Source organism: Enhydra lutris, unplaced genomic scaffold (genome assembly GCF_002288905.1).
Source record: "Enhydra lutris kenyoni isolate GAN:26980312 unplaced genomic scaffold, ASM228890v2 scaffoldscaffold105, whole genome shotgun sequence".
Classification (NCBI taxonomy): Eukaryota; Metazoa; Chordata; class Mammalia; order Carnivora; family Mustelidae; genus Enhydra; species Enhydra lutris.
Genome location: NW_019154189.1, coordinates 935,076 through 962,558, shown reverse-complemented (window position 1 = coordinate 962,558; position 27,483 = coordinate 935,076). Strand labels below are relative to the sequence as shown.

At 38.2% G+C, this 27,483-nt stretch overlaps 1 protein-coding gene across 1 annotated transcript in view; it reads right to left on the bottom strand.

The window, feature by feature from the left end:
• Nucleotides 1-27,483, bottom strand: part of LOC111139391 (Cdc42 guanine nucleotide exchange factor 9) — a 157,964-nt gene that overhangs the window by 39,507 nt on the left and 90,974 nt on the right. The window contains exons 5-7 of the mRNA XM_022491637.1: nucleotides 16,222-16,454; nucleotides 12,351-12,480; nucleotides 4,960-5,091 (exon numbers count right to left, since the gene is read on the bottom strand). Coding sequence (XP_022347345.1) covers nucleotides 4,960-5,091; nucleotides 12,351-12,480; nucleotides 16,222-16,454 — 495 coding nt within the window. The remainder of the gene's footprint in view (nucleotides 1-4,959; nucleotides 5,092-12,350; nucleotides 12,481-16,221; nucleotides 16,455-27,483) is intronic.

Here is a 27,483-nt window from a genome sequence, read left to right as displayed (position 1 = left end):
TAGTTTGATCTCATAAAGGCCTGAAACCTGGCTTAAAACACTTAATACAAATACACATAGAACTGGGAAGCTAGGTCTAGACTGTACAGCTAATAGGTAGGTACCCACCTGACTAGAATAGGTAGCCTTAACCACCCACTATTCCTAACTTCAGCCAATGAGACAGGGAAACTGAAGGACTCCATAAAAATCTGTTTTTCACTCCTTTTTCTGCTTCTATTCTTGCTAGGACATCCATCCCTATCCCACTTTACCCATGCTTTGTAATGCAAACAGCATATGTCCTCCTTATAAAGGACAGGAGTTAATGATTTCTCTAGAATAGGTAACATCTAAAGAAGACCAGATGAGAATGACTGGACAAAGCTACCATGTGTGTATTCTAGACAACCATGGCTAGACCTCTCAATACCAAGGCCCCCTGGCTCCAAAGAATAATATCTGGGCCCTTGTCCTTGTTCTAACTTGTACCTAGATGCCTGAGAGGACAACTATATCAGAGCACCATCTGCAATAAAACCACTCAGACCCTGAACAAATGAGACTCCCACCTTTCCTTTCTTAGTCTCCCAGAAACTCTGACTGTATCTGCTCTCTCTCTATCTTCAGGAATCTCTGCTTTCACCTCCTGCTAGCTCATGGTTTATTTCCAAGAACACTCTTGGCTGGTCCTACAGGATCCCCTTTGGGTCTCTGGACCCAGCCTGCCAGCATCACCTACAGCTTCCTTTAACTCTGAGTTGGTGTGTCATCATCTTTGTCAGCCTTTAAAATCTTTACTAGTTTCCCAAAACAGGAAAGGATGTACATGATCTTGGAACTAAATTAAAAACATCAACTGAAACTCCTATTGTTTCTTTAGCTATTTAATGATAACAAGAAACTTGAGAGAGTTCTGCTTCTGTGGTAGGGGAATAGGACTAGACAAATGTGTCATTAAGGTTCTCCCTTTGCCTACTCTTTATAGCTCCCCAAAGTGTTGAATGTGAGTTTTCATGCACAAGATTAGTCATAAAGCCAAATTTAGGGATGTGATAGGTATTATTAAGAATGACATACTGTTCAAAAAAATCCCATCAGAAAATTGTAGCCAAGGCCACAAAGCAGCATGCAACGCACATGGAAAGAGTGTGAGTTATACAGACTCCTAGCTGCTTAACCTACTAGCTATGGCCTTGGGAAAGCCATTTTATCTCTCTGCACCTCAATTTTCTCTAAAAATGTTTGTAAACCTCAAATCTAAACACGCAATTTCCAGGTCATGAGGCCAGCCTTGTCTAATAAATATGGTGCCGAGCTTTCTTGGTCCCAGAATAATTTTTTTAAAGATTTATTTATTTGACACAGAGAGAGAACACAAGCAGGGGGAGTAGGAGAGGGAGAAGTAGGCTCCCCACCAAGCAGGGAGTCTGATGCAGGGCTTGATCCCAGGACCCTGGGATCATGACCTGAGCTGAAGGCAGATGCTTTACAACTGAGTCATCCAGGCACACCCAGACTAATTTTTTTTGGTAAGCCTTCAAAACTCCTTTGATGGACCTAAAAATCTCAATTTTTTCTTCCTAATCCATTTAAACTTTCAAAATAATTTAAATATTGTGACAAAAATAAATCAAAGCAAAAGTAACTGAATATTTTAAACTTTACATAGCTACCTCTATGTCCTTGGAAATTCCATTTATCCTTTCAGGGTGGGGGTGGTCGCAGATCTATACTTAGGCTCACACTAATGTGTCCTCCCTGCCCCAGCAATACCTCTTATTCCAATCCAATTCCAGCTTTCAGGTCAATTTTACACATTCTTCTTCCTCAAGTCTTCCCTGAAGGCATCTCTAGCTCAAGTTGTTGCAGTTTCCCTTTTCTGAATGCTAGCACTGATAATGAAGACTCTTATACAACTTAAATTCGGCCACAACACTCCTGAGTTACATTAGTTCCATTTCACAACTTGTAGTCTGTTTATTAAGCTGTGCTGAAGTAGTATACCCTCCTTGCTCTTGCCTCACTCAGGGGCTTCCCAGGGAAAAACAGCTGACAAAGCCTCGGAAGTTTCTCTGCTCAGCTTCTGGACATGGCAAGGGGAAAAAGCCCTCTGGAGTCCTGGTTGTGTAAGGTCTCATTGGGACCAGGCTGCCCAAATGCCACATGTTAATGGTGGTCTGAGTGCTTTCATAGGCACATGGTGAATATGTGTTCACCACAGATGCTATTTAGGTCATCACAAGTTCCCTGCCTAATAGCGTGCCAGCCTTCCTCCTTTTCCCTTACAGTCATCGAAGGTGGAGGATATCAAGGGTGCCAGTGCTTCTCCAGAAGGTCCCTGGCAGTCTGCAGAAAAGCACCAAGCCTAGCCATGGATCCAGCAAGGAGCCTACTCCAATTCCTGACATTATATAATTCAAACAGTTGGGAGATAATTGAATTTGACTTCACTGGGTATTCATGGGGTTTAGTAAGACACTGCAAACATTTTGTATAAATGACAGATGCTGCAATCAGGGGAATGCAACTCTTAGGGACTGTAGTCTATCTCACTTGCTTATCAGTAAGGTCTTTTTAGAGAGGGGCCCCAGTTACTGCCCACCCCTAGCCTTGACCACCCTGGGTTTTCTCTCCAGAGCCTGAGGAAAGCACATAGGGATGGGACTGGAATTATTTTTCTCATTATTTCATTCCAGCATGTAGAGTACATTCTTTTTTTTTTAAAGATTTTATTTATTTATTTGACAGACAGAGATCACAAGTAGGCAGAGAAGCAGGCAGAGAGAGAGGAAGAAGCAGGCTCCCCGCTGAGCAGAGAGCCCGATGCGGGGCTCGATCCCAGGACCCTGGGATCATGACCTGAGCCGAAAGCAGAGGCTTTAACCCACTGAGCCACCCAGGCGCCCCTAGAGTACATTCTTAGTAACAGAATAATAACAGCAACAACAATGGTAACAGTTAACACTTAGCATATATCATATGCTAGACACTATTCCAAATGCTTTTCATTTCCCTAGCTTTATTGAGGTATAACTGACAAAGATTATATATATTTAAGATATACATTGTGATGTTTTGTTATATGTATACATTGTGAAATGATCACCACAATCAAGCTAATTAACATATATATCTCACATGGTTACTTTTTTGTGATGAGAACACTTAAGATGTACTTTCTCAGCAAATTTCAAGTACACAATATAGTATTGTTAGCTCTAGGCACTGTATTGTACACTAGCTCACCAAAATCTATTCATCTTGCATAATGAAAAGTTTTCACCTTTTGACCAGTATCTCTCAATTTCCCAAATCTCCACCAGTCCCTGGCAACCACCACTCTGCTTTATGACTTCAACTGCTTTAGATTCCACATAAAGTGAGATCATAAGGTATTTGCCTTTCTCTGTCTTATTTTACTTAGCATAATGTTCTCCAGGTTCGTCTGTATTGTCACAAATGACAGGCACTCCTCTATTTTAAAGGCTAAATAATATTCCACAGTGTGTGTGTGTGTGTGTGTGTGTTTGTTTGTATGCATGCATCACATTTTCTTCATGCATTCATCCCTCAGCAGCTAAATGCTTTGCACTTATTAACAGATAATCTTCACAACAATCCTACAAGTTGGGTACTGTTATAACCCCATTTTATGAGGTACTATAGATAGAACAGTTAAGAAGCTTACTCAGGAACAAAAGCTACTAAATGGTAGAGTTGGGCTTTGAGTCCAGACTACCTGGCTCAAAAATCTGTGCTTGTTCAACTATTGCATATACTGTCTCTCAAAAGATTTGCTGAATGAATGAACAGTAACACCAAATATGCAGTAATTAAAAAAATATCAATAGCTAACATTTACTAAATACTATGTGCCAGGCACTGCAACTATATTGTTTCATTTAACCCTCACAACTTCTCTTCTCTGTAGATACCATTATGATTTCCATTCTGCAAATGTGAGGCACAGAGAAGACACAGCTCATGGGAAAAGTTGGTACCTTTCTGGCTGGCCCTAGAACCTATGCTCTTAGCACTATACTTCACTGCTTCCCACTACCTTAGGTGGTCCTCCTCAACACATCCTGAGATGAATTCTATCATCAGTCTGATTTGGTGCTGAGGAAAATATGAACATAAAGTTAAAAACAAACAAACAAACAAAACAAAACTGGCCCAAGGTTAGAGACAGTAGAGCCTAGGGCCCAGATGTTCTGGTTTCAAATCTGCATCTCTTTTCTGTTCTTTCCCTAACCTCTGTTGCTATTGTTACATTTCTGAGTTCCAAATCGCTCATCCTCCAAGTCTGGCCCTTCAGTACAAGAAGAAATGGCCCAATGCAGAAAGTTCCTTGAACAGAAGAAGTCTTCCCTCCAGCATTGTTATACTCTATTTAGTGTCTGATCCTCCTAAAATACAATGGAACTAACATAAGTAACTAGTAGTTATGAAACAGAGGACAACAGAGTATGTCCAGGAGGGTATAATTAAAAACAATGGATACAGAGAAAAAGCTGTTTGGGACAACTTCAGAGGTGTAGAATATTAGTGGGTGACTGAGGAGAAAAGAAAGGGGATCTCTACCTCTCCTCGGGGGGGGGGAGGAGAAGAAAAAGAAAAATTCCCCAAAGCAGCAAAATAATTTCCAATATAATCATCTCTGGAAGAAAATAACAAAACACATGCATAATTCAAGTAACAGGGCAATAAGATGCAGTGGAGCAGAGACAGCCATCACAGAAGACAAGAAGAAAGAGAACAAAGAGTCTTATTCTAGATTTTTTTAAGAAAAATTGACAAAGAGGGAAAAATAGCAAAAGTTAAAGAAGTAGTCACAAAATTAGAAGCCACTGGCATCTTTTCCCACCTACTATAATGACCACTTCATTGGGAGCTGGAGATAATGGAGAAGGAGGGTCTGATGCTCCTGAGGTGCCCATTTCCCATCTCCCTCAAGAAAGAAGGGTTTGGGATTACCTTCTTGCAGAGAACCATCTGGTGGTCAAACAGGAAGAAGACCCGCTGCTGGTTCCGGCCATAGGGCTGGTAGATCCAGGCCATTTCCCCAGTGTAGATCAGTTCCGAGCTCCTGTCTAGGATGTCCTCACCCTGGGAAGAACATGTGATAGTGAGAGGGAGCCAGGCAGAAGGGATGGACCTGTCACCTGCCTGGAAGCACTGAAAACTGGGCATAGACTGGGGCAAGAGGAGCACAGAAAAGGCCTGGCGGGGAAAGAGGGATAGAGAGGACTCCTGGGAATCCTTAAAAGGTTCCATGAGTGGCAAAGACCCATACTCTTGTTCACCCTTGGGCCAAATGAGCCCTACCACTCAGGACTGCTATATTCCTTCTATGCCAGTTGCTCTCTAGCCCAATAGGCACCAAGGTTCATTCTGGTTCCATGAGGTTTCTCTCTCTCTCTCTCTCTCTCTCTCTCTCTCTCTCTCACTTTCCTTGTCTTTTTCTCTATTAATTTCTCTTTCTGCATCAGTCCTTCATCCCAGATCTATTCTTTTAGTCTCTTTCTTATACCTGAAGAGTAAGCCTAAGGAAATAATAGAAGTCTCTCTGCTTTCCAAAGGAGTAAAAAAGGGGACAAGGGAGGGCAAGAAGGAGACAATGGTAGAAAGAGAAAGAGAGAATACATTCAGTCTTTTAAAATTATTTTCTTCTGTCAATTTATTAAAATACATTGATTAAATAGGAATAGGAAATAGGAAACTTCACAACCATATTATTCATAGCCTGAAACCACTTCCTCTTCTTGCTATATAGTCAGGAAAAAAAAAAAAAGTACCAACACATCTGACTTCTAGCTAATTCAGTTCTTCAATTTTACAGAGATCCTAAGGCCCCTTTTTCACAGTAACTCTGCTAGGTCAGAGGTACATGGGATATATGTCAGATGCCAAGGCAGATTTGGCACCTGTTCTCAAGAAGCTTACAGTCAGTGGAGGAAACTAATGCAGGTTGTGCACAGAACTCATGGAACATGAAGCAAACTATACCAAAGCCCTGGGCACAGGGCGTGTTCCAGGACCTATATAAAGATAGGGATAAAAATCAGTGGTCCAGGATGCAGGAGAATTAATACTAGCATCTATGGAGTACCTGGGTGGCTCAGTCAGTTGAGGCTCTGACTCTTGATTTTGGTTCAGGTCATGATTTCAGGGCTGTGAGACTGAGCCCCATGTTGAGCTCCATGCTGGGTGTAGATCCTGCTTGAGATTCTCTCTCCTGCTCCCTTTCACCCCCCTCCCCCTCTCTAAAAAATATATTAACACCTATATGCATCAGACATTTACTACATACTTTTGCTCTATTTCTTCTGAGGTATACAAGAAGCTTGGGAGGTGGTCTTACTCTCATTTTATAGTCCAAGAAATGTCAGGTGATCAGCTAAGATCACCCAGCTCATTAGCTAGATATCCATGACCCAAGCCCAATTCTGTGGCTCCAGAAAGTATACTCATTCTTGCCACTACATTATGCTGTCTCTAGACCAGTCAGTCCCTTCCTGTCTCTCGGTCTCAGTTTTTCCAGATGTTAAATGTGGTACATGAGGATGATCTCTAAGGTCCTAGCCCTGATACTCCAAAGTTAAGATCTCATCTTTGCACCCCAAATTTTTAAGTCAAGGTTAGAGATGGAGATCCCTGCATTACCCCTGTAAACAATTAGGACAGCCTAGACAGGGCAGTGGGCCAAAGAGAGGGGTAGCTGGAAATGGTATTCTTTAGCATACTACTTTTTTCAGTCTAAGTGATGAGAAGAAAAAGGGCAGCTCAGTGGAAATATTTTATAATAATATAACCTCAAAAAGAAAGCTCACAGATACTGTGACTCCAGATTCCATTTCAGGGGTTCCTTGGAACTTGAGTAAACATTCATCCTCAAAGGGCCCACATACTAACACAGAACTTCTGGGAGACGAAGCTCTCAGGGTGAGGGATTTATGCAGGGCTTTCCTGTTATATGTATGGGAAGCTGAGAGTGGTACCTCTCTGCCATGTCCCACCCTGAGACAGGCCAGGAAGATGTGCTACAGTCCATTTTGGATATATATAAAATAAAAGAAAGCCATAAAAACAGGCTAAGCCCAAACAAAGTTGGTCAAGATGACTTTTTTTTTTTTTCAGGATGACTTTCAAAGTTACACCCACTGTACCAGCCAGGAATACTCCTATTTTAAGTACTTGCAGCACATAACTCAGAAAAGAAAGGAAAGGAAAGGGGAAAGGGAAAAGGGGAAAGGGAAAAGGGGAAAGGGGAAAGGGGAAAGGAAAGGAAAGGAAAGGAAAGGAGAAAAGGGAAAGGGAAGGAAAAGGGGAAGGGGAAGGGAAAGGGGAGGGAAAGGAAGGTGAAGGGAAGGTGAAGGGAAGGAAAGGTGAAGGTGAAGGGAAAGGGATGGGAAGGGAAGGGGAAAGGGAAGGGAAGGGAAGGGAAGGGAAGGGGGAAGGGTAAGGAAGGGAAGAGTAAGTAAAGGGAAGGGGAAAGGAAGGAAGAGAGAAAGAAAGAGAGGAGAGGAGAGGAAGAAAGAAAACACCCTTATGCTCACCAAGCTGATTGATGTCACCTCTCTGTGTGCCAGTTTCCTCATCTTCATTTTTTTTTTAATTCTAAGGTCAATTTTTATTTCTACAAAAAAGGTAATCAAAAGAGTATAAAAGACATGTAAAGTATATTACTGAGTGAACTTCAAGTGGAGCTTGAGTCTGCAAAGATTGTGAATCTAGAGGGAGATGGAGGGCCATCTTGTTTCTGGGCTGGCCAGCTGCTCTGAAGGAAGAGATCAGCAGACCACTGACAACTCCGCACTGGTGCTGGCTATAGCCAAGTCCTGCCAATTGCAGACAATCTGAACCCTGGAAAGGGTCAAATTGTGCCTAGAGAGGATGACAGTGAGCTGCACTACATTTCCTCATCTTGAAAATGCATTCCCTACACTGACTGTCATCTTTAAAATGAAGGTAATAACAGTACCAATCTCATTTGGCTGTTGTGTAGATTATGTAAGTTAAAACATGTAAAGTGCTTAGGAAAGTACACTTCACACTGTAAATTCTCTTGATTATCATTGTGCATTCTATATCCTATGTCACATATTCCCATTAATACTCACAAGAACCCAATGAGGAATGTACTGTTATTACCCCCAAAACCAAGATCAGAGAAATTGGAAGTAAGTTGCCCAAAGAATCCAGAATCCAGAATCCAGAATCCAGGCCAGACTCCCTCCAAAGCCACCAAAGAACAGTATAATGATAATCCTTAGTGGAACAACTAGCTACCTTGAAAGATTTATGAGGTGAGAATCTCCAAAGACTTGGGTTCTGGGCCCAGTGTTGTCATCAATTCACTCTGTACCCTTGGGGAGTAGCTTAAACACTCTCAATCTATTTTCTCAATTGAATAATGGATAATACAACAGTTCCTGCTTGTTTCACTTCGCATGGCTGCTTGAGAGCAAAAATCAGATCATACAAGGGAAATGGCCCTCTCAGAGTTCAGATTTCTCACCCTTTGCCTCTTCCACCCCACTTGCACCATATATTTACTTTGCCTTGCCCCCAAAAGTACAATCCCTTCCCATTGCCACCTCCCCTATGTACATGCTGTTTTCTTTCATTCCTCCAGGAATTTGCATACACTGTTCCCTCTGCCTGGAACGTATTTGTCCCAGTGTAAAACCAAGGCCACTCATTCATTTCAATAGCCCAATGTCCAACACCTCATTCTAGTTATAGGCTGATTTTTCTGAGGTGAGGCTGTAGCCTGAACAGATCTAGGGAAAGAAGGACAAGGGAAATAACCTACTTTTCATATAGTTCATTTTCAATGCTGCCTATTCACAGGATAGCAGGGAAATAACAAATCCAGCCAGCTTTACACTTGATCTCTTGGTCCCAGAAGTATGCCTCATCAAACTACCTTAGCTTTTTAAATAGATGTTTTTCTGTTTCTATGATGTTGGGTGTCTGCGTTTCCTCCGACATTTTGGATTGAATTATCCAGTGGTAAACTGGAACTGGTCTTTGGGTATTACACAAGCAGGCTGTTAGGGGAGTAATGTCACCACAATCATATATAGTCAAATTCTCAAACATGAGCTAAAAATTTGGGCTCATGGTAAAAATCTCTGGTGGGGGGGAGATTAAAAGGAAGCTGCCAGGGATATGTTCCTTTTCACTTACTTTCAAGTGGATCTAATGAGTGTGAAGGGTAGCAATGTGACAGCTCAACCAACCATCAGCATCAGAGATATTAGAAATGTAAATTTCCCTAAAATTACAGTCTATGAGAACAGATTCTTCTCCCTGTTGCTTTCTCAGCCGCTCTAAGGTATGGATTATTACTTTGATGTATGGATGATACTTTTACTCATCCATTTATTTTTTAGGAGCCCTGGGCATCAGGTCTGGATATAAAACAAGGCCTCCTACTCTCTATTCAGATATTCTGATTTACTGAGTAGGTATCAATTGCCTGTATGCTGCCAACCCTCAATGATCTTTCCCAATTCCTCTTCAAAGTAGATTAAGCTCTGAAGATTTCCCCTATGACTCTTCTTTTTAGTTTGACAAATAAAGCTGAAATTATCATGTGGATGCTTTGACAGCCACCCTGTTTGTTCAAACTTCTGGGGGAAGGCAATAAATCATTTTCTTGATTTGCAAGGCTTGTCCACAGCAGCCCTCAGCAAGCTGGTGGGACCTTTCTTTGCTTGTGCAACTGCTTGGACAAGTAGAACAGACAAAGAACCTCTACCAGGGAACCAGTAAGGTTTGGCTACTTATGTCAATAGCTAGCAAGCCATGGAGTGGATATGTCTTATTGCCTTTTCAGGGTGGTCCTCCAGTACTCATCAACCTTTAGCCATACTAGGGTTTGGATATTTTCCCCAAGGAATTCTTACTGCCTGCTTAGATATGGACCTTTTACTGCAAAAACAAGTCCCTGCAGCATCACAAAGGAAAGCAACTGGGGTGTGGGAAGCAGAAGGTTGAAAAGAGTATGTAGGCAGCAATGAAAAGAATACCACAGAGAGAATCTGGAGAACAGATTAAAATTTTAGCTTTGTGGTCTTGGTCAAGAATAGGCTTCTCAGACTTTCACCATCATTACAACATGTGTGTGTGTGTGTGTGTGTGTGTGTGTGTGTGCGTGTGTGTATGTCCCTGGACAGAACTGTTGATGGGGAGAGTAGTCCCCTAAAAGCCCTGGTGATTGACATTCTAGAAGTCTTGAAGACTAGATATGACAAACATAAGACACTTTAGGCCTGCCCTCTCAAATGTACCCATCAGGGTTAGATGGAAAAAAGCTTCCTCTAGAGCTAGGACATTCCACAGTGAACCCAGAGTCTGAAAAAGGAACCATAAGGAATTTTTCTTCTTACCAAATTAGATGAAGAAGGACTTCACCAAGTAGCAGGGTGTCAGGGTTATACATATAGGCTTGGTTGAGATTAGCATGATTATGCTAACAAAGGAGGCAGAGAGTAACTATTCTCCCATTGATCCTGGCTCAAAATTGCCATTTTGTTTCCCATCCCCCACTTCTAGACAAAAGCATATGAAATTCTTCCTTAGATGTTGAGTCTTTAAATCACAGTTCAGTGTTTTTGAGTTTGGTATTAATAAGGTTCCCTGGATAGGCCAAGGAATTTCAAGCTATTGCTGGTCCTCCATGGCTCTACCTTCAATTACTGGATGCTCAGAGCATATGGAGGAATTAGATCTCATAAGCATAGGAAGAGGGAAAATGTGCCAGGGAATATGAAAACAACTGCTTCTGGGAACCTCCTTTTACAGAGAACCCTGCAGGAGTAGAGAAAAAGAGGCCTGATAACCAGACACAATTTCAGAGTCCCTTGGAGTTGATGGGCTTGTTAGAGGTCATTTAGTCTATCTTTTTGCTTTTGATCAGGCAACTAGCCAAAGTAAGTCAGACACAAGGGAAGGAGAACCATGATTCCCTAATAGTCTGGGCCAGTGTTGGTTTCCTCTTAAGAGCAACAGGGTCTCTTTATATAGATTCATTCCGTTCTCTTCATCTCAATCACTCCTGTTTTCTACTCTTATGGCAATATTATCCTTTAAAGAAGACTAAAAAATATGCCAAATGCTCAGAACTGTGGTCTTTAACAGCCATCTACATTAAGAAGGATCAGAGGTAGCAGAATAAATAAAAGATGATTTTTTTTTCTGGACTTAAGTAAAATAGCTGTTTGCAAGGCTGATGCTTAATCTTCTTAAAATCTTCTTAAAATCTTCTTAAAATGTGCTACTGTTTGAAATGCTAGGGAGATACTACCTCTCAATCAATTCTCAATTCTGATACCAGAATTGAGGCAAGTGGAATAGGGAACTGGTTCAACTTCTACACTGTGACTATGAAGCTTAAGTTTGCTCTGACCGCTTCCTGGTAGCATGACCAGCCTTTCCCATCTTGGTTACGTTAGCCTACAGACTGTCAGATTTCACAATCTGCATCTGAGAGATGAAAGTGAAATGCAATGACCCCTGGTTCTCTTGGTGGGCACAAGAAATAAACACTAAATGGTATACTCAACACACCTACCTATGAAGCCTTATAATTCACAGCTCTGTTTCTATTGAACAGAAACCCAAAGAACCTCAACAGAGCAGTGGGATGAACAGAAGCAAAATCTCAATTTATTTGTTAGGTTGTATATAGCTTTTGCAAGTGAGTGTCTAGGAAATAAGTCTTTAGTGACCTCATTCACTGAAGACTTTCTGAGTTCAGAGAAGTTGTGGCTGTTTCCAATGAAATAGGAGGGTTTCAGGAATTATTTTTATAAGCAAATGATAAAAAAACAGAATTTGATCTGTCAATTCGGCAGGAATGATGACCTCGGCCTCAAGGGTGCAAGCTTGGGTAGAACTAGTAAATGTGTCAGGGCAAGGTAATCTCACCAATGGAAAAAAGATGTATGTTGGTTGGCCTGCACCAGAGAGAGAACCAACTTTATATTCTGTGTCTGGGAGTGAATTAGTACACACTACTTCTTAATCAAGTGTTCACCTGGAGGTGATAAAACTCCAGGACTGGAAAGGAGCTTAAAAGTCTACTGAGTTGATCCAATCTGTTTTCCTGGCAACACACAAAGAGATGAACCTTTCTTTTCTTAATGAAGTGTTGCCTCAAAGATTTTTCCAACCTTCTTAGAAAGCTACTCAAATACACAACACCTCTCATTCGTAGAAAGTTTTGCCTTGGCTCTAATCTAAATCCTTTCTGCTGCTCTTTAAATTTAATTCCTTTTCATCCATCTTTGGCGAAGATGTGATGTTCTAGCTAAGCTATTTAGACTCCCCAGTGCCCTTGTTCATGAGGATCCTACCTCCCAGTCTAGGACAGATGCCTGCCACTGGGCAATCTTGTCAATATTCTCCAAACGCCGCTTGCGCTCATTGATCTGCTGAGTCACGTTTCTCATGACAGCCAGAGCAGCTGCCACATACCTGTAGTCACTGTGAAGACACAAAAGTACAAGTTGGATGTATCAATGTGTTAGAGAACCAATGTTTTGTGTGCCTACCCTAACATCTATTCTTCTCTCCCTACTTAGTAACAGAGCCCTGATTTTCAGATGGAACCCATGCCACATTGAGTAAAATATTACATTTCCTATCTCTTTACAATAATGGGTGATTATGTGATGAGTCAAGTGATATGCAAATAGAAATTCTGGGCAGAGATTTTCAGAAACCTCCTTTAAGGAAGATAGCATATGCTTCTTTAGCCTTTACTCAATTTTGATGCTTGGAATGTAGATGTGATGGTTGAAGTTCCAGCAGTTATCTTGAACCATAAGAAAAAGTCCCTACTCCTAGGGAGAGATAACAGAAAGTTGGAAGGAGCCCAAGTTTTTGATGACCACTGAGCTACCACAGCAGTCATGGACTGCCTACCTGCAGACTATTTTTTTTTTTACATAAAAGGGAAATAGACTCCTATCTTTCTTATAGCTCTATTTTTGTATCCAATCTGATAAAATCAGCCAAGGATCAAGAAGGGAACCTTATACCTGGCATGGTCCAGAGCTTTGCCATCTCTTCTACTGCATATTTCTAGAGAACTCTACCCCAAATCACTGTGAAATAATATCTATTCTTTTCCTCCAGTACGATATACAGATAGTATATAGCACAGTGGCTAAGAAAAGACTCTGGATCTATACTCTGGCTCAGACCCTAGTTTTGTCACTGAGTAGTGGTCTTTGGCAAGCCTCACTGACTCTCTCAATGACTCAGTTTATTCATATGTGAAATGGGAGAATTATAGGAGGGTTTGTTGAGGGTTTAATTATCCACATAAACTGTTTTACTCCTGGCCTATAGTAAATGTTAGCAGTATTATTAGTACAAATGAAACATTTCTCTAGAATAGACACCACATGGGTTACCTCTCAAAACCTCTAGTCCCAGAAGTGCAACTTTAGGCTCAGTTTCCTGGGACTTTGGATGGCCTACTTGTTAAAGTTTATATTGTCCTACCCTGTCTTCTCTGCTTGTCTGATCTGACTTCCAATCAAATTGCCCCTATGAAAAGCAGATTGAAAGTGAGATTCCAGGGGCGCCTGGGTGGCTCAGTGGGTTAAAGCCTCTGCCTTCGGCTCAGGTTATGATCTCAGGGTTCTGGGATCGAGTCCCGCATTGGGCTCCCTGCTCAGCGGGGAGCCTGCTTCCTCCTCCCTCTCTCTCTCTGCCTGCCTGCTTGTGATCTCTCTCTGTCAAATCAATACATTAAAAAAAATAAAGTGAGATTCCAGCCATTTGGTGGAGTTACAATAGACAGAGAGGGCAAGAGGATGAATTATGATTCAGTCTTAACTAATCTTTCCTTAGAAAAACTAAGCATGCTTTGTGGTCATTAACCTGCTCACTGTCCCAGCACTAATTAGAAAAAAAAAAGGAGGAAAAAGACATACACAGCAATTGTCTTTTTCTTTTCTAATACACTGAAGTGTGGGGTGATTGAATAATAAGAGGCACAGAGAAGGCAGTTCTAACTGCCAGGTCAGACACCATGTAGCACTTCCTCTTAGATGGTCTCCTGTGTTCTGTGAATACCTGCCAGATCATAGTCTTCAAGTGCTACTAAATTTTATCACCTCCAATGGTGGGATGCTCACTGTACATCCTAACCAGTTTATTCTGTCTCAAGACAACTTAGCTTAAAAAAAAAAAAAAACTCTCTTAAAGTCTTATTTATTCTGAGCCTTAATAAGTGTTAGCTATTAACAGTTTTTCTTCTGGACCCAACTGCTGACTTATATTGAACTCATGGTTGACTAATGCTTCCTAAATCTCTTTAAATTATGCTGTCCAGGGGCACCTAGGTGGCTTGATGTGTTACGTGTCTGCATTCGGCTCAGGTCGTGATCCCAGAGTCTTGGGATCAAGCCCCACATCAGGTTCCCTGCTTAGTGGGGAGTCAGCTTCTCTCTCTGCCCTTCTCCCTGCTTTCCTGCTCTCTGAAATAAACATATTTTAAAAATAGCCTGTCTAGAAGCTGCATCTCTCTAAGCTGTCCTTGAACTCTGTCTCCGTCTTGATTTCTTAGACCAAACTGCAAAACCTTACGTTTGTTTTTTTTTTAAAAATTCAGTTAGTCAATATATAATACATCATTAGTCTTTGATGTAATGTTCAATGATTCGTTAGTTGCATATAACACCCAGTGCTCATCACATCATGTGTCCTCCTTAATGCCCATCACCCAGTTACCCCATCCCCTACCCACCTCCCTTTCTGCAACCCTCAGGTTTTTTCCTGGAGTCAAGAGTCTCTCATGGTTTTTCACTACCCACCTCCCTCACAGCCAACACAGCATGGCAGGCAGAGCTACCAATGGTGGTATTCTCACACAAAGGGAGAGTCCAGTGTTACCACATTTGGATTCAAATCTGAAATTTGTCCAAGGCTCCGGAAACTGAAGCACATGACCATTATTTGCTAAAGAAACACCATTAACTTAAAAATGAACCCAGGGACTGGCCCTGAGCTTAGCATAAAGAAAACCAACTGACCCATACCCGTGGCCTTTTACAACTAGGTCTGGAAGTCAGCTCCAAGGAAACCAGATAATGAAGTCAAGTGAAAGTAAGAAGTGGGTCTAATGAGAATTAGGCAGAAAGCTAAGGGAAATTGGTCAACAGTCTTCTTTCTTCTTGGAAGGTTCAATTGAGAAGAGAGCTGAATGAGTCAAAGATCAGGGATTTAATACTAATTAAAGGCAGGCTATAAAAAGGCTGAGGGCTCTAGATCATAAAGTAAAGCATGTGAAAGAGTAGGGCGGTGGTTTACTCATTGCTGGAGATGACTCTCGGCGTATACTTCACTGGTAGGCTCATTTACTGGTAGGTCATTTCCATTCAGAGAGAGATAAGCTTCTTGGTAATTTTTGGGTTGGTTTTCTTTAAAAAAAAAACTACTGAAAAATTAAAAAAAAAAAAAACTTCAGGAGACGTCTTAAGTCTCTTTACTCCCCAGTCATGCTATGAGTCTACAGAGAAGGCACAATAGGGTTTCGTGGGTGGCTCTGTGGGTTAAGCCTCTGCCTTCGGCTCAGGTCATGATCTCAGGATCCTGAGATAGAGCCCTGCATTAGGCTGTGTGCTCAGCAGGGAGCCTGCTTCCCCCTCTCCCTCTGCCTGCCTCTCTGCTTACTTGTGATCTCTGTCTGTCAAATAAATAAATAAAATCTTTTTTTTTTTTTTTAAGAGAGAAGGCATAGTTGGGATGAGCCAGAAGAGGGTGGAAAAGACTAAAGAATACCAGAGATATAGGCTTGCAGAAGAAATCTAAGGTCAGTACAAGTTATGCAGGCTGTTACTAGGATATTGAATCTATCAAACAGAGAAGAATAGACAGCTGAACAATTATTCCATCTAGATTATTTACCTTAGCTAAACCTGGGGCTAAGGACCCAGTTAAGCTCCCTAAAGGCACGGTGTTAAGTTGTGCCATAATGATAATGCATACTGATTTTTTGTGCATTGTGATTCCCATGTTTATAAGAAACTCTCACAAGCATTCCTTTGCTTTACACATAGAATAACCTTGCGAGGTAAGCAATGATATATTACCATCCCATTGTGCAGAGAAGTTAACAGAAGGAAGCTCAAAAAAGCTAAAGGATATATGTTCTCAATAAAGACCAACATGTAGATGAGGCTCTCCTAACCCCTGCTTTCTTTTTTCTTTTACCTATGGTCCTGGGCAGTATATTTGAGGAGCTCAGCCAGTTGTAAGGGATACTTGCAGATCTTCTGCACAGGAGTCAAAAGGAAACCATCAATAGCAATGTCGATCATCTGCTGCAAGAGGCGACAGGCCTCAAAGAAGTGCTGGTAGCGGCTGTCCTTCATTAGTTTGGAGAGTTCCATGCAGGCATCCAGGTGGTTGTTACAATATTCAGAGTATATCCAGAATCCATCTTGCTATAAACACAGGAAAAATGGAGAGAAAAAAAAGGTTTACTGATAATTCCAAAATAAGTTTTGGAGAAATGAAAAAACAGATCTTGTCCTTACCTAGAAATATTAAAATGGTAACAATGTGAATCTTTCCTAAATTGATTCATAATTTTTATAATAAAATAAAGAAATTATTTGGGAAGTAGACAAACTATAAACATTTGTATAGAAAAATATAAGTAGGAATAGTAGTGAAATTCTATTAAAAAATGGTAATGACAGAACACTGCTCCTCACAAAAGTGAAAATACTACAGCAATAAAATTCTGGCACTGGATTTTATTTTTTTTATTTTTTCAAGTTTTTATTTTAATTCCACTTAGTTAACATACAGTGTTAGTTCAGGTGTACAAATATAGCGATTCAGCAATCCCATACATCACTACCCAGTGCTCATCAAAACAAAGGCACTTCTTAATCCCCACCATCTATTTAACTCATCCACCCACCAACCTCCTCTCTGGTGACCATCAATTTGTTCTCTATAGGTAAGAGTCTGTTTCTCGGTTTGTCTCTATTTTTTTTTCCATTGCTCATTTGTTTTGTTTCTTAAATTTCACATATGAGTGAAATCACATTGTATTTGTCTTTCTCTGACTGACTTATTTTACTTAGCATTGTATCTTCCATCTCCATCTGTGTCTTTGCAAATGGCAAGATTTCATTCTTTGTGTGTGTGTGTGTGTGTGTGTGTGTGTGTTTTACACACCACATATTCTTTGCCCATTTATCTAGCGATGGACACTTGGTATGTTTCCATATCTTGGCTATTGTAAATAATGCTTTTATAAATGTAGGGGTGCATATATCCTTTTGAATTAATGTTTTTGGAATTTTGGGGTAAATATCAAGTAGTGTGATTATTGGATCATAGGATAGTTCAATTTTAACTTCTTGAGAAACCTCCACACTTCTTCCACAGAGGCTGCACCAGTTTGCATTCCCAATAATGCAAGAGCGTTCCTTTTTCTCTATATCCTAGCCAGCACCTGTTGCTTCTTGTGTTAATTTAGCCATTCTGAAAGGGGTGAGATGGTATCTAATTGTGGTTTTGATTTTTGCTGATGATGAGTGATATTGAGCATTCTCTCATTTGTCTGTTGGCCAACTGTATTTCTTTGAAGAAATGTCTGTCATATATTCTATCCATTTTTTTTTAAATTGGATATTTTGCCTTTTGGGGTGATGAGTTGTATCAGTTTTTTACATAATTTGAATACTAACCCTTTATCAGATATGTCATTTGCAAATATCTTCTCCCATTCAGTAGGTTGCCTTTGACTTTTGTTGACTGTTTCTTAGTTGTGTAGAAGCTTTTTATTTTTATACAGTCCCAATAGTTTATTTTTGTTGTGGTTTCCTTTGCCTCACGAGACATACCTAAAAAAGTTTCTATGCTGATATCAGGGACATTACTGCCTGTGCTCTCTTCTAGGATTTTTATGGTTTCATGTCTCACATTTAGATCTTTAAACCATGTTAAATTTATTTTTGTTTATGGTGTAAGAAAGTGGTCTAGTTTCATTCTTTTGCAGGTAGTTGATCAGTTTTTGTTGAAGAGACTGTCTTTTCCCCATTGGATATTCTTTCCTGCTTTGTCAAAAGTAACTGAACATATAATTATGGGTTTATTTCTGGGTTTTCTATTCTGTTCTATTGACCGATGTGTCTATTTTAGTGCTAGTACCATAAAGTTTTGATTACTGTCACTTTATAATTTAATGTGAAGTCTAGGATTGTGATAACTCCAGCCTTGCTTTCCTTTTTCAAAACTGCTTTGGCTATTTGAGGTCTTTTGTAGCTCCATATAAATTTCAGGATTATTTGTTCTAGTTGTGTGAAAAATGTTGTTGGTATTTTCATATGGATTGCATTAAATATGTAGATTTGCTTGGGTAGTAGAGACATTTTAGCAATATTCATTCTTCCAACCCATGGACATGGAATGTTTTCCCATTTATTTGTATCATATTCAATTTCTTTCACTGGTGTTTTATAGTTTTCAGACTACAGGTCTTTCACCTCTTTGGTTAGGTTTATTTCTAGCTATCTTATTTTTGGTGCAGTTATAAATCAGATTGTTTTCTTTATTTCTCTTTATGCCTCTTCATTATTAGTGTACAGAAATGTAACAGATTTCTGCACATTGATTTTGCATCTGCAACTTCACTGAATTCATTTATAAGTTCTAGAAGGCTTTTGGTGGAGTCTTTCAGGTTTTCTAATTAGAACATCATGTCATCTGCAAATAGTGAAAGTTTTACTTCTTCCTTACCTATTTGGAAACCTTTTATTTCTTTTTGTTGTTTAACTGCTATAACTAGGGCTTCCAATAATACGTTGAATAAAGGTGGTGAAAGAGTACATCCTTATTTTGTTCCTGACCTTAGGAAGAAAGGTTTCAGGTTCTTCCCAGTGAGTATGAAGTTAGCTGTGGGTTTTTTAAATATGGCTTTTATTATGCTAAAATATATTCCTTTTAAACCTACTTCCTTGAAGGCTTTTATCATGATTTGATACTGTATTTTGTCAAGCACTTTTTCTTCATCTATTGAAATGATCATATGGTTTTTATCAACTGTCTTATTGTTGTGATACATCATGTTGGTTGATTTGAGAATATAGAACCACATTTGCATCCCAGGAATAAAGCCCACTTGATTGTGGTAGATGATTTTTTTAACATATTGTTGGTTATGGTTTGCTAATATTTTTTGAGTATTTTTGCATGTATGCTCAGCAGGGATATTGGCCTGTAGCGTTCTCTCTCTCTCTCTCTCTCTTTCTGGTGCCTTTATCTTGTTTTAGTGTAAGGGTGATACTGGCCTCATAGAATGAATTTAGAGGTTTTCTTTATTCTTTTATTTTTTTGGAATATTTCAAGAAGAATACATATTAACTGTTCTTTAAATGTTTGGTAGAATTCTCCTGTGAAGCCAACTGATCCCGGACTTTTGTTTGCTGGAAGTTTTTTTGATTACTGACTCAGTCTCCTTGCTGGTAATCAGTATGTGCCAGTTTTCTACTTCTTGCAGTTTTGGTAGGCTATGTGTTCCTAGGGATTTATCCATTTGTTGTATTTGTTCTATGTTCCCTAATTCTGTGGCATACAGTTTTTCATATTTTTAAAACAATTGTTTGTATTTCTGTGCTGTTGGTTGTTATTTTTCCTCTTTCAGTTATGATTATAATTATTTGAGCCCTCTCTGTCTCTCTCTCTCTTTGATGAGTCTGGCTAAAGGTTTATCAATTCTGTCAATCTTTTCAAAGAGCCAGCTCCTAGTTTCACTGATCTGTTCTATTGATTTTTTAGTTAATATATCATCTATTTTTGCTCTCATCTTTTTCACTTCCTTCCTTCTGCTGGTTTTGAATTTTATTTGTTGTTTCTTGTCTAGTGATAAAAGAAATGTTCAACTTTTAATGTTTGTGGACCCTGCTCCTGGGCTCCAAGGGAAGCTATACTTTTATAAGAACGACTTCACCAAACTTCAAAGTATGGGCTCTATATGTGCCCTGAGCACACATTGTGCATCTGTTTTGTAGCAAATACCAAAAAAGAAATATTTCGAACTAGAGATAGGAGTAAAAATCTCCCCAAGTTCTATTTCCATAGCTCTGAAGCCTGCAAACTTGCATATACTAAAAGCATTAGATAAAGTTTGTAATTTTCTGAAATGTCCTTCATCATGATGATTTGTTGACTCTTGAAACAAAACAAAACAAAACAAAACATATATAACCCGGTATTAAACATTCCTTTTCTGGAGCACTTTCTTCTATGTTAAGACTGTGTATCTTGGGCTGTTGTCTTTCCTTGGGCTTAAATAAAACTCTCTTCCTTTAAAGAAAAAAAAAAAGAAATTCTAAAAGGTTTTTATTTTCTTCCAAGTTTTTATTGTAAATTCCAGTTAGTTAACATACAGTGTGATATTTGCGTCATGAAAAGGATTTAGTGATTCATCACTTACATACAATACCTAGTGCTTATCACAAGTGCTCTCCTTAATACCCATCTGGTCATCCACCATTCCTCCAGCAACCCTCAGTTTGTCCTCTATAGTTAAGAGTTGGTTTTACGGTTTGCCTCTTTACCCCTGTGTTCACCTGTTTTGTTTCTTAAATTCCACATGAATGAAATCATATGGTATTTGTCTTTCTCTGATTTATTTCACATAGACTAATATTCTCCAGCTCTACCCATGTCATTGCAAATAACAAGATTTTGTTCTTTTTGTGGCTGAGTAATATTCCATTGTGTATGTACACACACACACACACACACACACACACACACACACACACACAAACACACATATGGATGTCCATTCATCAGTCAGTGGATATTTGGACTCTCCATAATTTGGCTAGTCCAATATTTGGACTCTCCACAATAATGCTGCTATAAACATCAGGTGCATGTGTCCATCTGAATTAGTGTTAATGTAAACTTTTCTAAATACCTAGTAGTGCAACTGCTGGATCATGGGGTAGTTCTATTGTGACCTTTTTGAGGAACCTCCATACTGTTTTCCAGAGTGGCTGCACCAATTTGCACTCCCACCATTAGTGTAAGAGGGTTCTCCCTTTTTCCACACCCTTGCCAACATCTGTTGTTTCCTGTGTTATTTACTTTAGTTATTCTGGCAGTTGTGTGGTGATATCTCATTGTTGTTTTCATTTCCCTGATGATGAATGATGATAAACATCTTTTCATGTATTTGCTAGCCATCTGTATGTATTCTTTGGAAAAAAATATCTATTTATGTCTTCTACCCATTTTCAACTGGATTATTTGTTTTTTAGGTATTGAGCTTGATAAATTCTTTATAGATTTTGGACACTAATCCTTCATCAGATATGTCATTTACAAATATCTTCTCTCATTCTGAGGGTTGCCTTTTAATTTGATTATTGTTTCTTTCACTGCGCAGAAGCTATTTTATCTTGATAAGGTCCCAAGAGTTCACTTTTGCTTTTGCTACCCTTGCCTCCAGAGATGTGTATAGTAACAAGTCGCTATAACCTATGCCACAGAGGTTGCTGTTTGTGCTCTCCTCTAGGATTTTGATGGTTTCCTTTCTCACATTTAGGTCTTTCATCCACTTTGAATTAACTTTTGTGTATGGTGTAAGAAAGTTGTCTAGTTTCACTCTTCTGCATGGTGTTGTCCAGTTTTACCAACATCATTTGTTGAAGAGACTGTCTTTTATTCCCATTGGATATTCTTTCCTGTTCTGTTGAAGATTAGATTGACCATACACTTGTGGGTCCATTTCTGTGTTTTCTATTCTGTTCAATTGATCTGTGTCTGCTTTTGTGCCATACCATACTATCTTGATTCTTACAGCTTTGTAATACAGCTTGAAGACCAGAGTTGTGTTGCCTCCAGCTTTTCTTTTCTTTTTCAGTATTGTTTCAACTATTTGGGGTCTTTTGTGGCTCCATTCAAATTTTAGGATTGTTCGTAGTAGCTCCATGAAAAATGCTGGTAGTATTTTGATAGGGACTGCATTAAATATATAGATTGCTCTGAATAGTATAGACATTAACAATGTTTTTCTTCCATGAACATGGAATGTCTTTCCATTTCTTTGTGTCCTCTTCAATTACTTTCATCCGTGTTTTACAGTTCTCAGAGTACAAGTCTTTCACCTCTTTGGTTAGCTTTATTCCTCAGCATCTTATGTCTTTGGTGCAATTTTAAATAGGATCAATTTCTTAATTTCTCTTTCTACTGCTTCTTTATTGGTGTACAGAAATGCAACAGATTTCTGTATTTTGATTTTGTATTGTGTGAATATACTGAATTCATGTATCAGTGCTAGCAATTTTTTGGTGGAATCTTTCAGGCTTTCCACATAGAGTATCATGTTGTCTATAAAGAGTGAAAGTTTTGCTTCTTCCTTGCCAATTTAGATGCATTTTATTTATTATTGTTGTCTGATTGCTGAGGCTAGAACTTCCAGTACTATGTTAAATAATAATGGTGACAGTGGACGTCCATCCCTGTCTTGTCCTTCACCATAGAGAAAAGCACTCAATTTTCCCCATTGTGAATGGTATCAGCTGTGGGTTTTTAAAATATGGCCTTTATGATGTTGAGGTATGTTCCTTCTCACCCTACTTTGTTGAGGGTTTTTATCAAGAATGAGTGTTGTATTTTGTCAAATGCTTTTTCTGCATCTACTGAGAGCATATGATCATATTTCTTATTTCTTCTCTTATTAATATGGTGTATCATCTTGATGGATTTGCAAATATTGAACTGTCCTTGTAACCAATGAATAAATCCCACTTGATCATAGAAAATGATTCTTCTACTGTACTGTTGGATTCGATTTGGTAGTATTTTGTTAAGAATTTTTTGTGTCCATGTTCATCAGGGATATTGGTTTGTAGTTCTCTTTCTTAGTGGCATCTTTGTCTGGTTTCGGAATCAATATAATGCTGGCCTCATAGGATGATCTTGGAAGTTTTCCTTCTATTTCTATTTTTTGGAACAGTTTGAGAAGAATAGGTATTAAGTCTTCTTAAATGTTTATTAGAGGGACAGCTCTGGATCCAGATAGCACCTAGATAGCTCTGTCGGTCAAATGTCTGCCTTCAGCACAGGTCATGATCCCAGGGTCCTGGGATCAGGTCCCTTATTGGGTTCCTTGCTCAGCAGGGAGCCTGTTTCTCCCACTGCCTGAGGCTCTCCCTGCTTGTGCTTGCTCTCTCACTTTCTCTTCCTGACAAATAAATATATAAAATCTTAAAAAAAAAATAAATGTTTAGCAGAATTCTCCTGGGAAGCCATCTGGCCCTGGACATTGTTTATTGGGAGATTTTTGTTTACTGATTCAATTTCTTTGTTGGTTATCAGTCTGTTCAAGTTTTATATTTGTTCCTCCTTTTTTTTAGTTTTGGCAGTTCATATGTTTCTAGGAATTTATCCATCCCTTCATATTGCCCAGTTTGTTGCATATAGTTGTTCATATATTCTCTTGAAAATTGTTTGTATTTCTGTTGTGTTAGTTGTGATCTTTCTTCTTTCGTTTGTAATTTTATTTATTTGGGTCCTTCGTCTTTTCCTTTTGATAAGTCTGGCTATGAGTTTATTAATTTTATTAATTTTTTTCAAAGAACCAGCTCTGTTTTCATTGACCTACTATATTTTTTGTTGTTTCTGTATCATTTATCTCTGCTCTCATCTTTATTCTTTCCTTTCTTCTGCTGGTTTTGGGTTTCTATTGTTCTTTTTCTAGCTTCTTTAGGTGTAGTTTGTGTATTTGAGATTTTTCTTGCTTCATTTTTTTCTTTTTCTTTTTTTTTATTAAGTTCAGTTAGCCACTGTATATTACATCATTAGTTTTTGATGTAGTGTTCAACAATTCATTAGTTGCATATAACACCCTGTGCTCATCAGAACATGTGTCCTCCTTAATACCCATCACCTGGCTAATACCTCCCCTCTGAAACCCTCATTTTATTTCTCATAGTCCAGAGTCTCTCATGGTTTGTCTCCCTCTCTGATTTCTCCCTTCAGTTTTCCCTCCTTTCTCCTATGGTCCTCCATGTCATTCATTATGTTCCACATATGAGTGAAACCATATGATAATTGTCTTTCTCTAATTGACTTATTTACTTAGTATAAGACCTCTAGTTCAATCTATGCTGATGAAAGTGGTGGGTAATGATCTTTTCTGATGGCTGAGAAATATTCCACTGTATATATGTACCACATCTTCTTTACTCATTCATCTGTTGAAGGGTATCTCAGCTCTTACAGTTTGGCTATGGTGGACATTGCCGCTATGAACATTGGGGTGTATGTACCTCTTCTTTTCACTACATCTCTATCTTTTGGGTGAATATCTGTAGTGCAATTATTGGATCATAGGGTAGCTCTATTTTTAACATCTTAAGGAAACTCCATACTGTTTTACAGAGTGGCTGTACCAACTTTCATTCCCACCAACAGTGTAGATTATATTAGATTATATGTAACATCTTCTGCATATAGCAGTGTATATTAAGCTGTGGGTGCTTAATTTTGAACTCATTCTTTACTCCTCTCCCCTCCACATTCCAGATATTTGGTATCATATATCCTTTTGTTTTGAGTTTGTCTTGACTGAAATTTACAGGTACAATTAATCACTTTTTGCTTTTGTATTCCCTCTTTGTCATACTCTTACTTAGGATTTTTGGTTTCCACTTACAGGATGCCCCTAAACATTTTTTGTAGGTCTGGTTTAGTGGTCATGAATTCTCTTAACTTTTGTTTGCCTGGGAAACTGTATCTCTCCTGTATTCTGAATGATAGCCTTGCTGTATAAAGTATTCTTGGCTGAAGATTTTTTTTTCTTTCAGCACTTTGAAAATTTAGACTACTTCCTTCTGGTATACAAAATTTCTGCTGAAAAATCCTCTGACAGTCTTTGGATTTTTCTTTGTCAATTTAATTACTGTGTGTCTTGGTGATGACCTCCTTGGGTTGAATTATTTTGTTGGGGGGGAATCTCTGTACTTCCTGATTCTAGATCTCTTTTTCCCTCCCCAGATTTTGGAACTTTCCAGCTATTATTTCTTCAAATATATTTTCTGCCCCAAACCCTCTTCTTCTGGGATCCCTGTAATGCAAATGTTATTACACTTGATGGAGTCACTGAGTTCTCTAAAGCCTATTCTCATTATGCAGTATTTGTTTGCCTTTCACCTTTTCAGAACAACCTAATTTTTAAAAAAAAGCAAAACAGTATATTAAAGCTACATTAACATATCAAAATGAAAAATCATATGATCATTTTTGTAGATATATAAACATTTAAAAAAACACATATATGATAAAAAGCCACCAATACACTAAGATTAGAAAGAGAAGCCTCCAATATGATAGAGGTCAACCATGAAATAAAATAAAGCTAATATCATTCTTAATGGTAAAATACTGAATGCTTGCCCCTAAGATCAAGTACAGATGTCTACTTTTACTATTTCACCAGTGCAATAAGACAAGAAAAAGAAAGAGAAGGCATATAGATTGGATATAAGGAAATAAAAACTAGTGTAGCATTGTGTATAAACTATTTGTAAAAAAAAAATTGAAAAATAAATAAAATGAATAAACTGTCTTTGTTCAGAAATGATATATGATTATATGTGTATAAAATCCTAAAGAATCTACAAAAATACTATAACCAATTATTAAATTCAGTAATATGTCAGGATTCAACATCAATACACAAAAATCAATTATATTTACCTTGTGTTTATCAATTATTTATTTATCATAGCAACAAACTATAGGAAATTAAAATAAAAATACTCTTTACAGTAGCAACAACAACAAAACAAAAACCAAAACCAAAACCAAAATAAAAATCACAAAAAACAAACAAAAAAAACCACCTAGAAATCAATTTTTAAAAATAAGGTCAAGATTTATACCATGATAACTAGCAACAATGCTAGAAGAAATTATAGAAACATAGAGAGATAGGTACTTGTTCACAGAGCTGAAAGCCTACAAATTTTCCCAAAATTAAATCCACAAATTTAATTCTATCCTAATCAAAATGTTGGCAGTGTTTTTTTGCTTGTTTGTTTTTTGGTAGAACTTAAGCAAGCTGATTTTCCTCCCAGTTTTATTGAGAAAAAATGGACATACATCACTGTATAAATTTAAGGTGTATAGCATGATTGTTGAATATATATTGTAAAATGATTATATAATAATAACATCTATCATGTCATATAGTTACAATAAAGAGAAGAGAAAGGGGTGCTTGGGTGGCTTAGTTGGTTGAGTCTGACTCTTGATCTCAGCTGAAGTCTTAATCTCAGGTTCATGTGTTCAAGCCCCATATCAGGCTCAAAAAAAAATTATTCCCTGTAATGAGATAAATTTATATAGAAAAACAAATCACCTATAATAGCCAAAATTGTTTTGAAGAAAAATTAATTTGAAACACTTGCACTACCTGCTTTTAAGACTTGTTACGAAGCTACATTAATCAAGATAGTGTGATTTTTTTTAACCTATGTATGGTGATAGATGTTAGCTAGACTTATTGTGATCATTTTGTGATCATTTTGCAATATATACAAATATCAAATCATTATGTTGTGCACCTGAAACTAATTCATTATATGTCAGTTATATCTCAATTAAAAATAGCAGTAAGGAATAACAATATGGTATTTGGATATAAATATTCACACAGGTCACTGGAATACAATAATGTCTTTAAAAATAACCCCTTATATATATGACTGATTTTTGACCAAAGTGCCCAAGTAATTCAGTGTAGGAGTTAAGTTTTTTCAATAAGCCATGCTGGAACAAAACTAGATATCCATGTGGAAACAAATTAACTGTGACCCTTATTTTGCAACATATATAAAAATTACCTGATAAAAGATCAGAGACCTACATATAATAAACAAAACAACATAACTTTTATAAGAAAACAAGAGAAAATTTTGTGACCCTGGGTTAGTCAAAGTTTTCCTAAATAAGACCCAAAAAGACATGAATCATTAAAGAAAACAGTGATAAACTGAATTTCAACAAAATTGAAAGTTTGTGCTTTTCAAAGACACTGTTAAGAAAATGAAAGGCTAAGCCACAAATGGAGAAAATCTTTCCAATTCATATATCTGACCAACTACTTATGAACAATAAATTAAAAATCTCTCAAAACTGAATAAGAAAACAACCTGTTTAGAAGTGTGGAAAAGACATGAACAGACATTTCACCAAAGATTTTATACAGATGGCAAATAAATACATGAAAAAATGCTTTACATAATTTGCAATTAGGTAAATGCAGATTAAAATCACAAGGAAATGTTACTATATACCTATTAGAATGGCTAAAAAACAAACAAAAAAAAGACACCTAACATGAAACCTAGTAATCCAACAGATGAAAGGAACCTAGCAAACAACCCAGATATCCTGGAATGCACTAGTGAATGAATGGGTGGTATATTCATACAACAG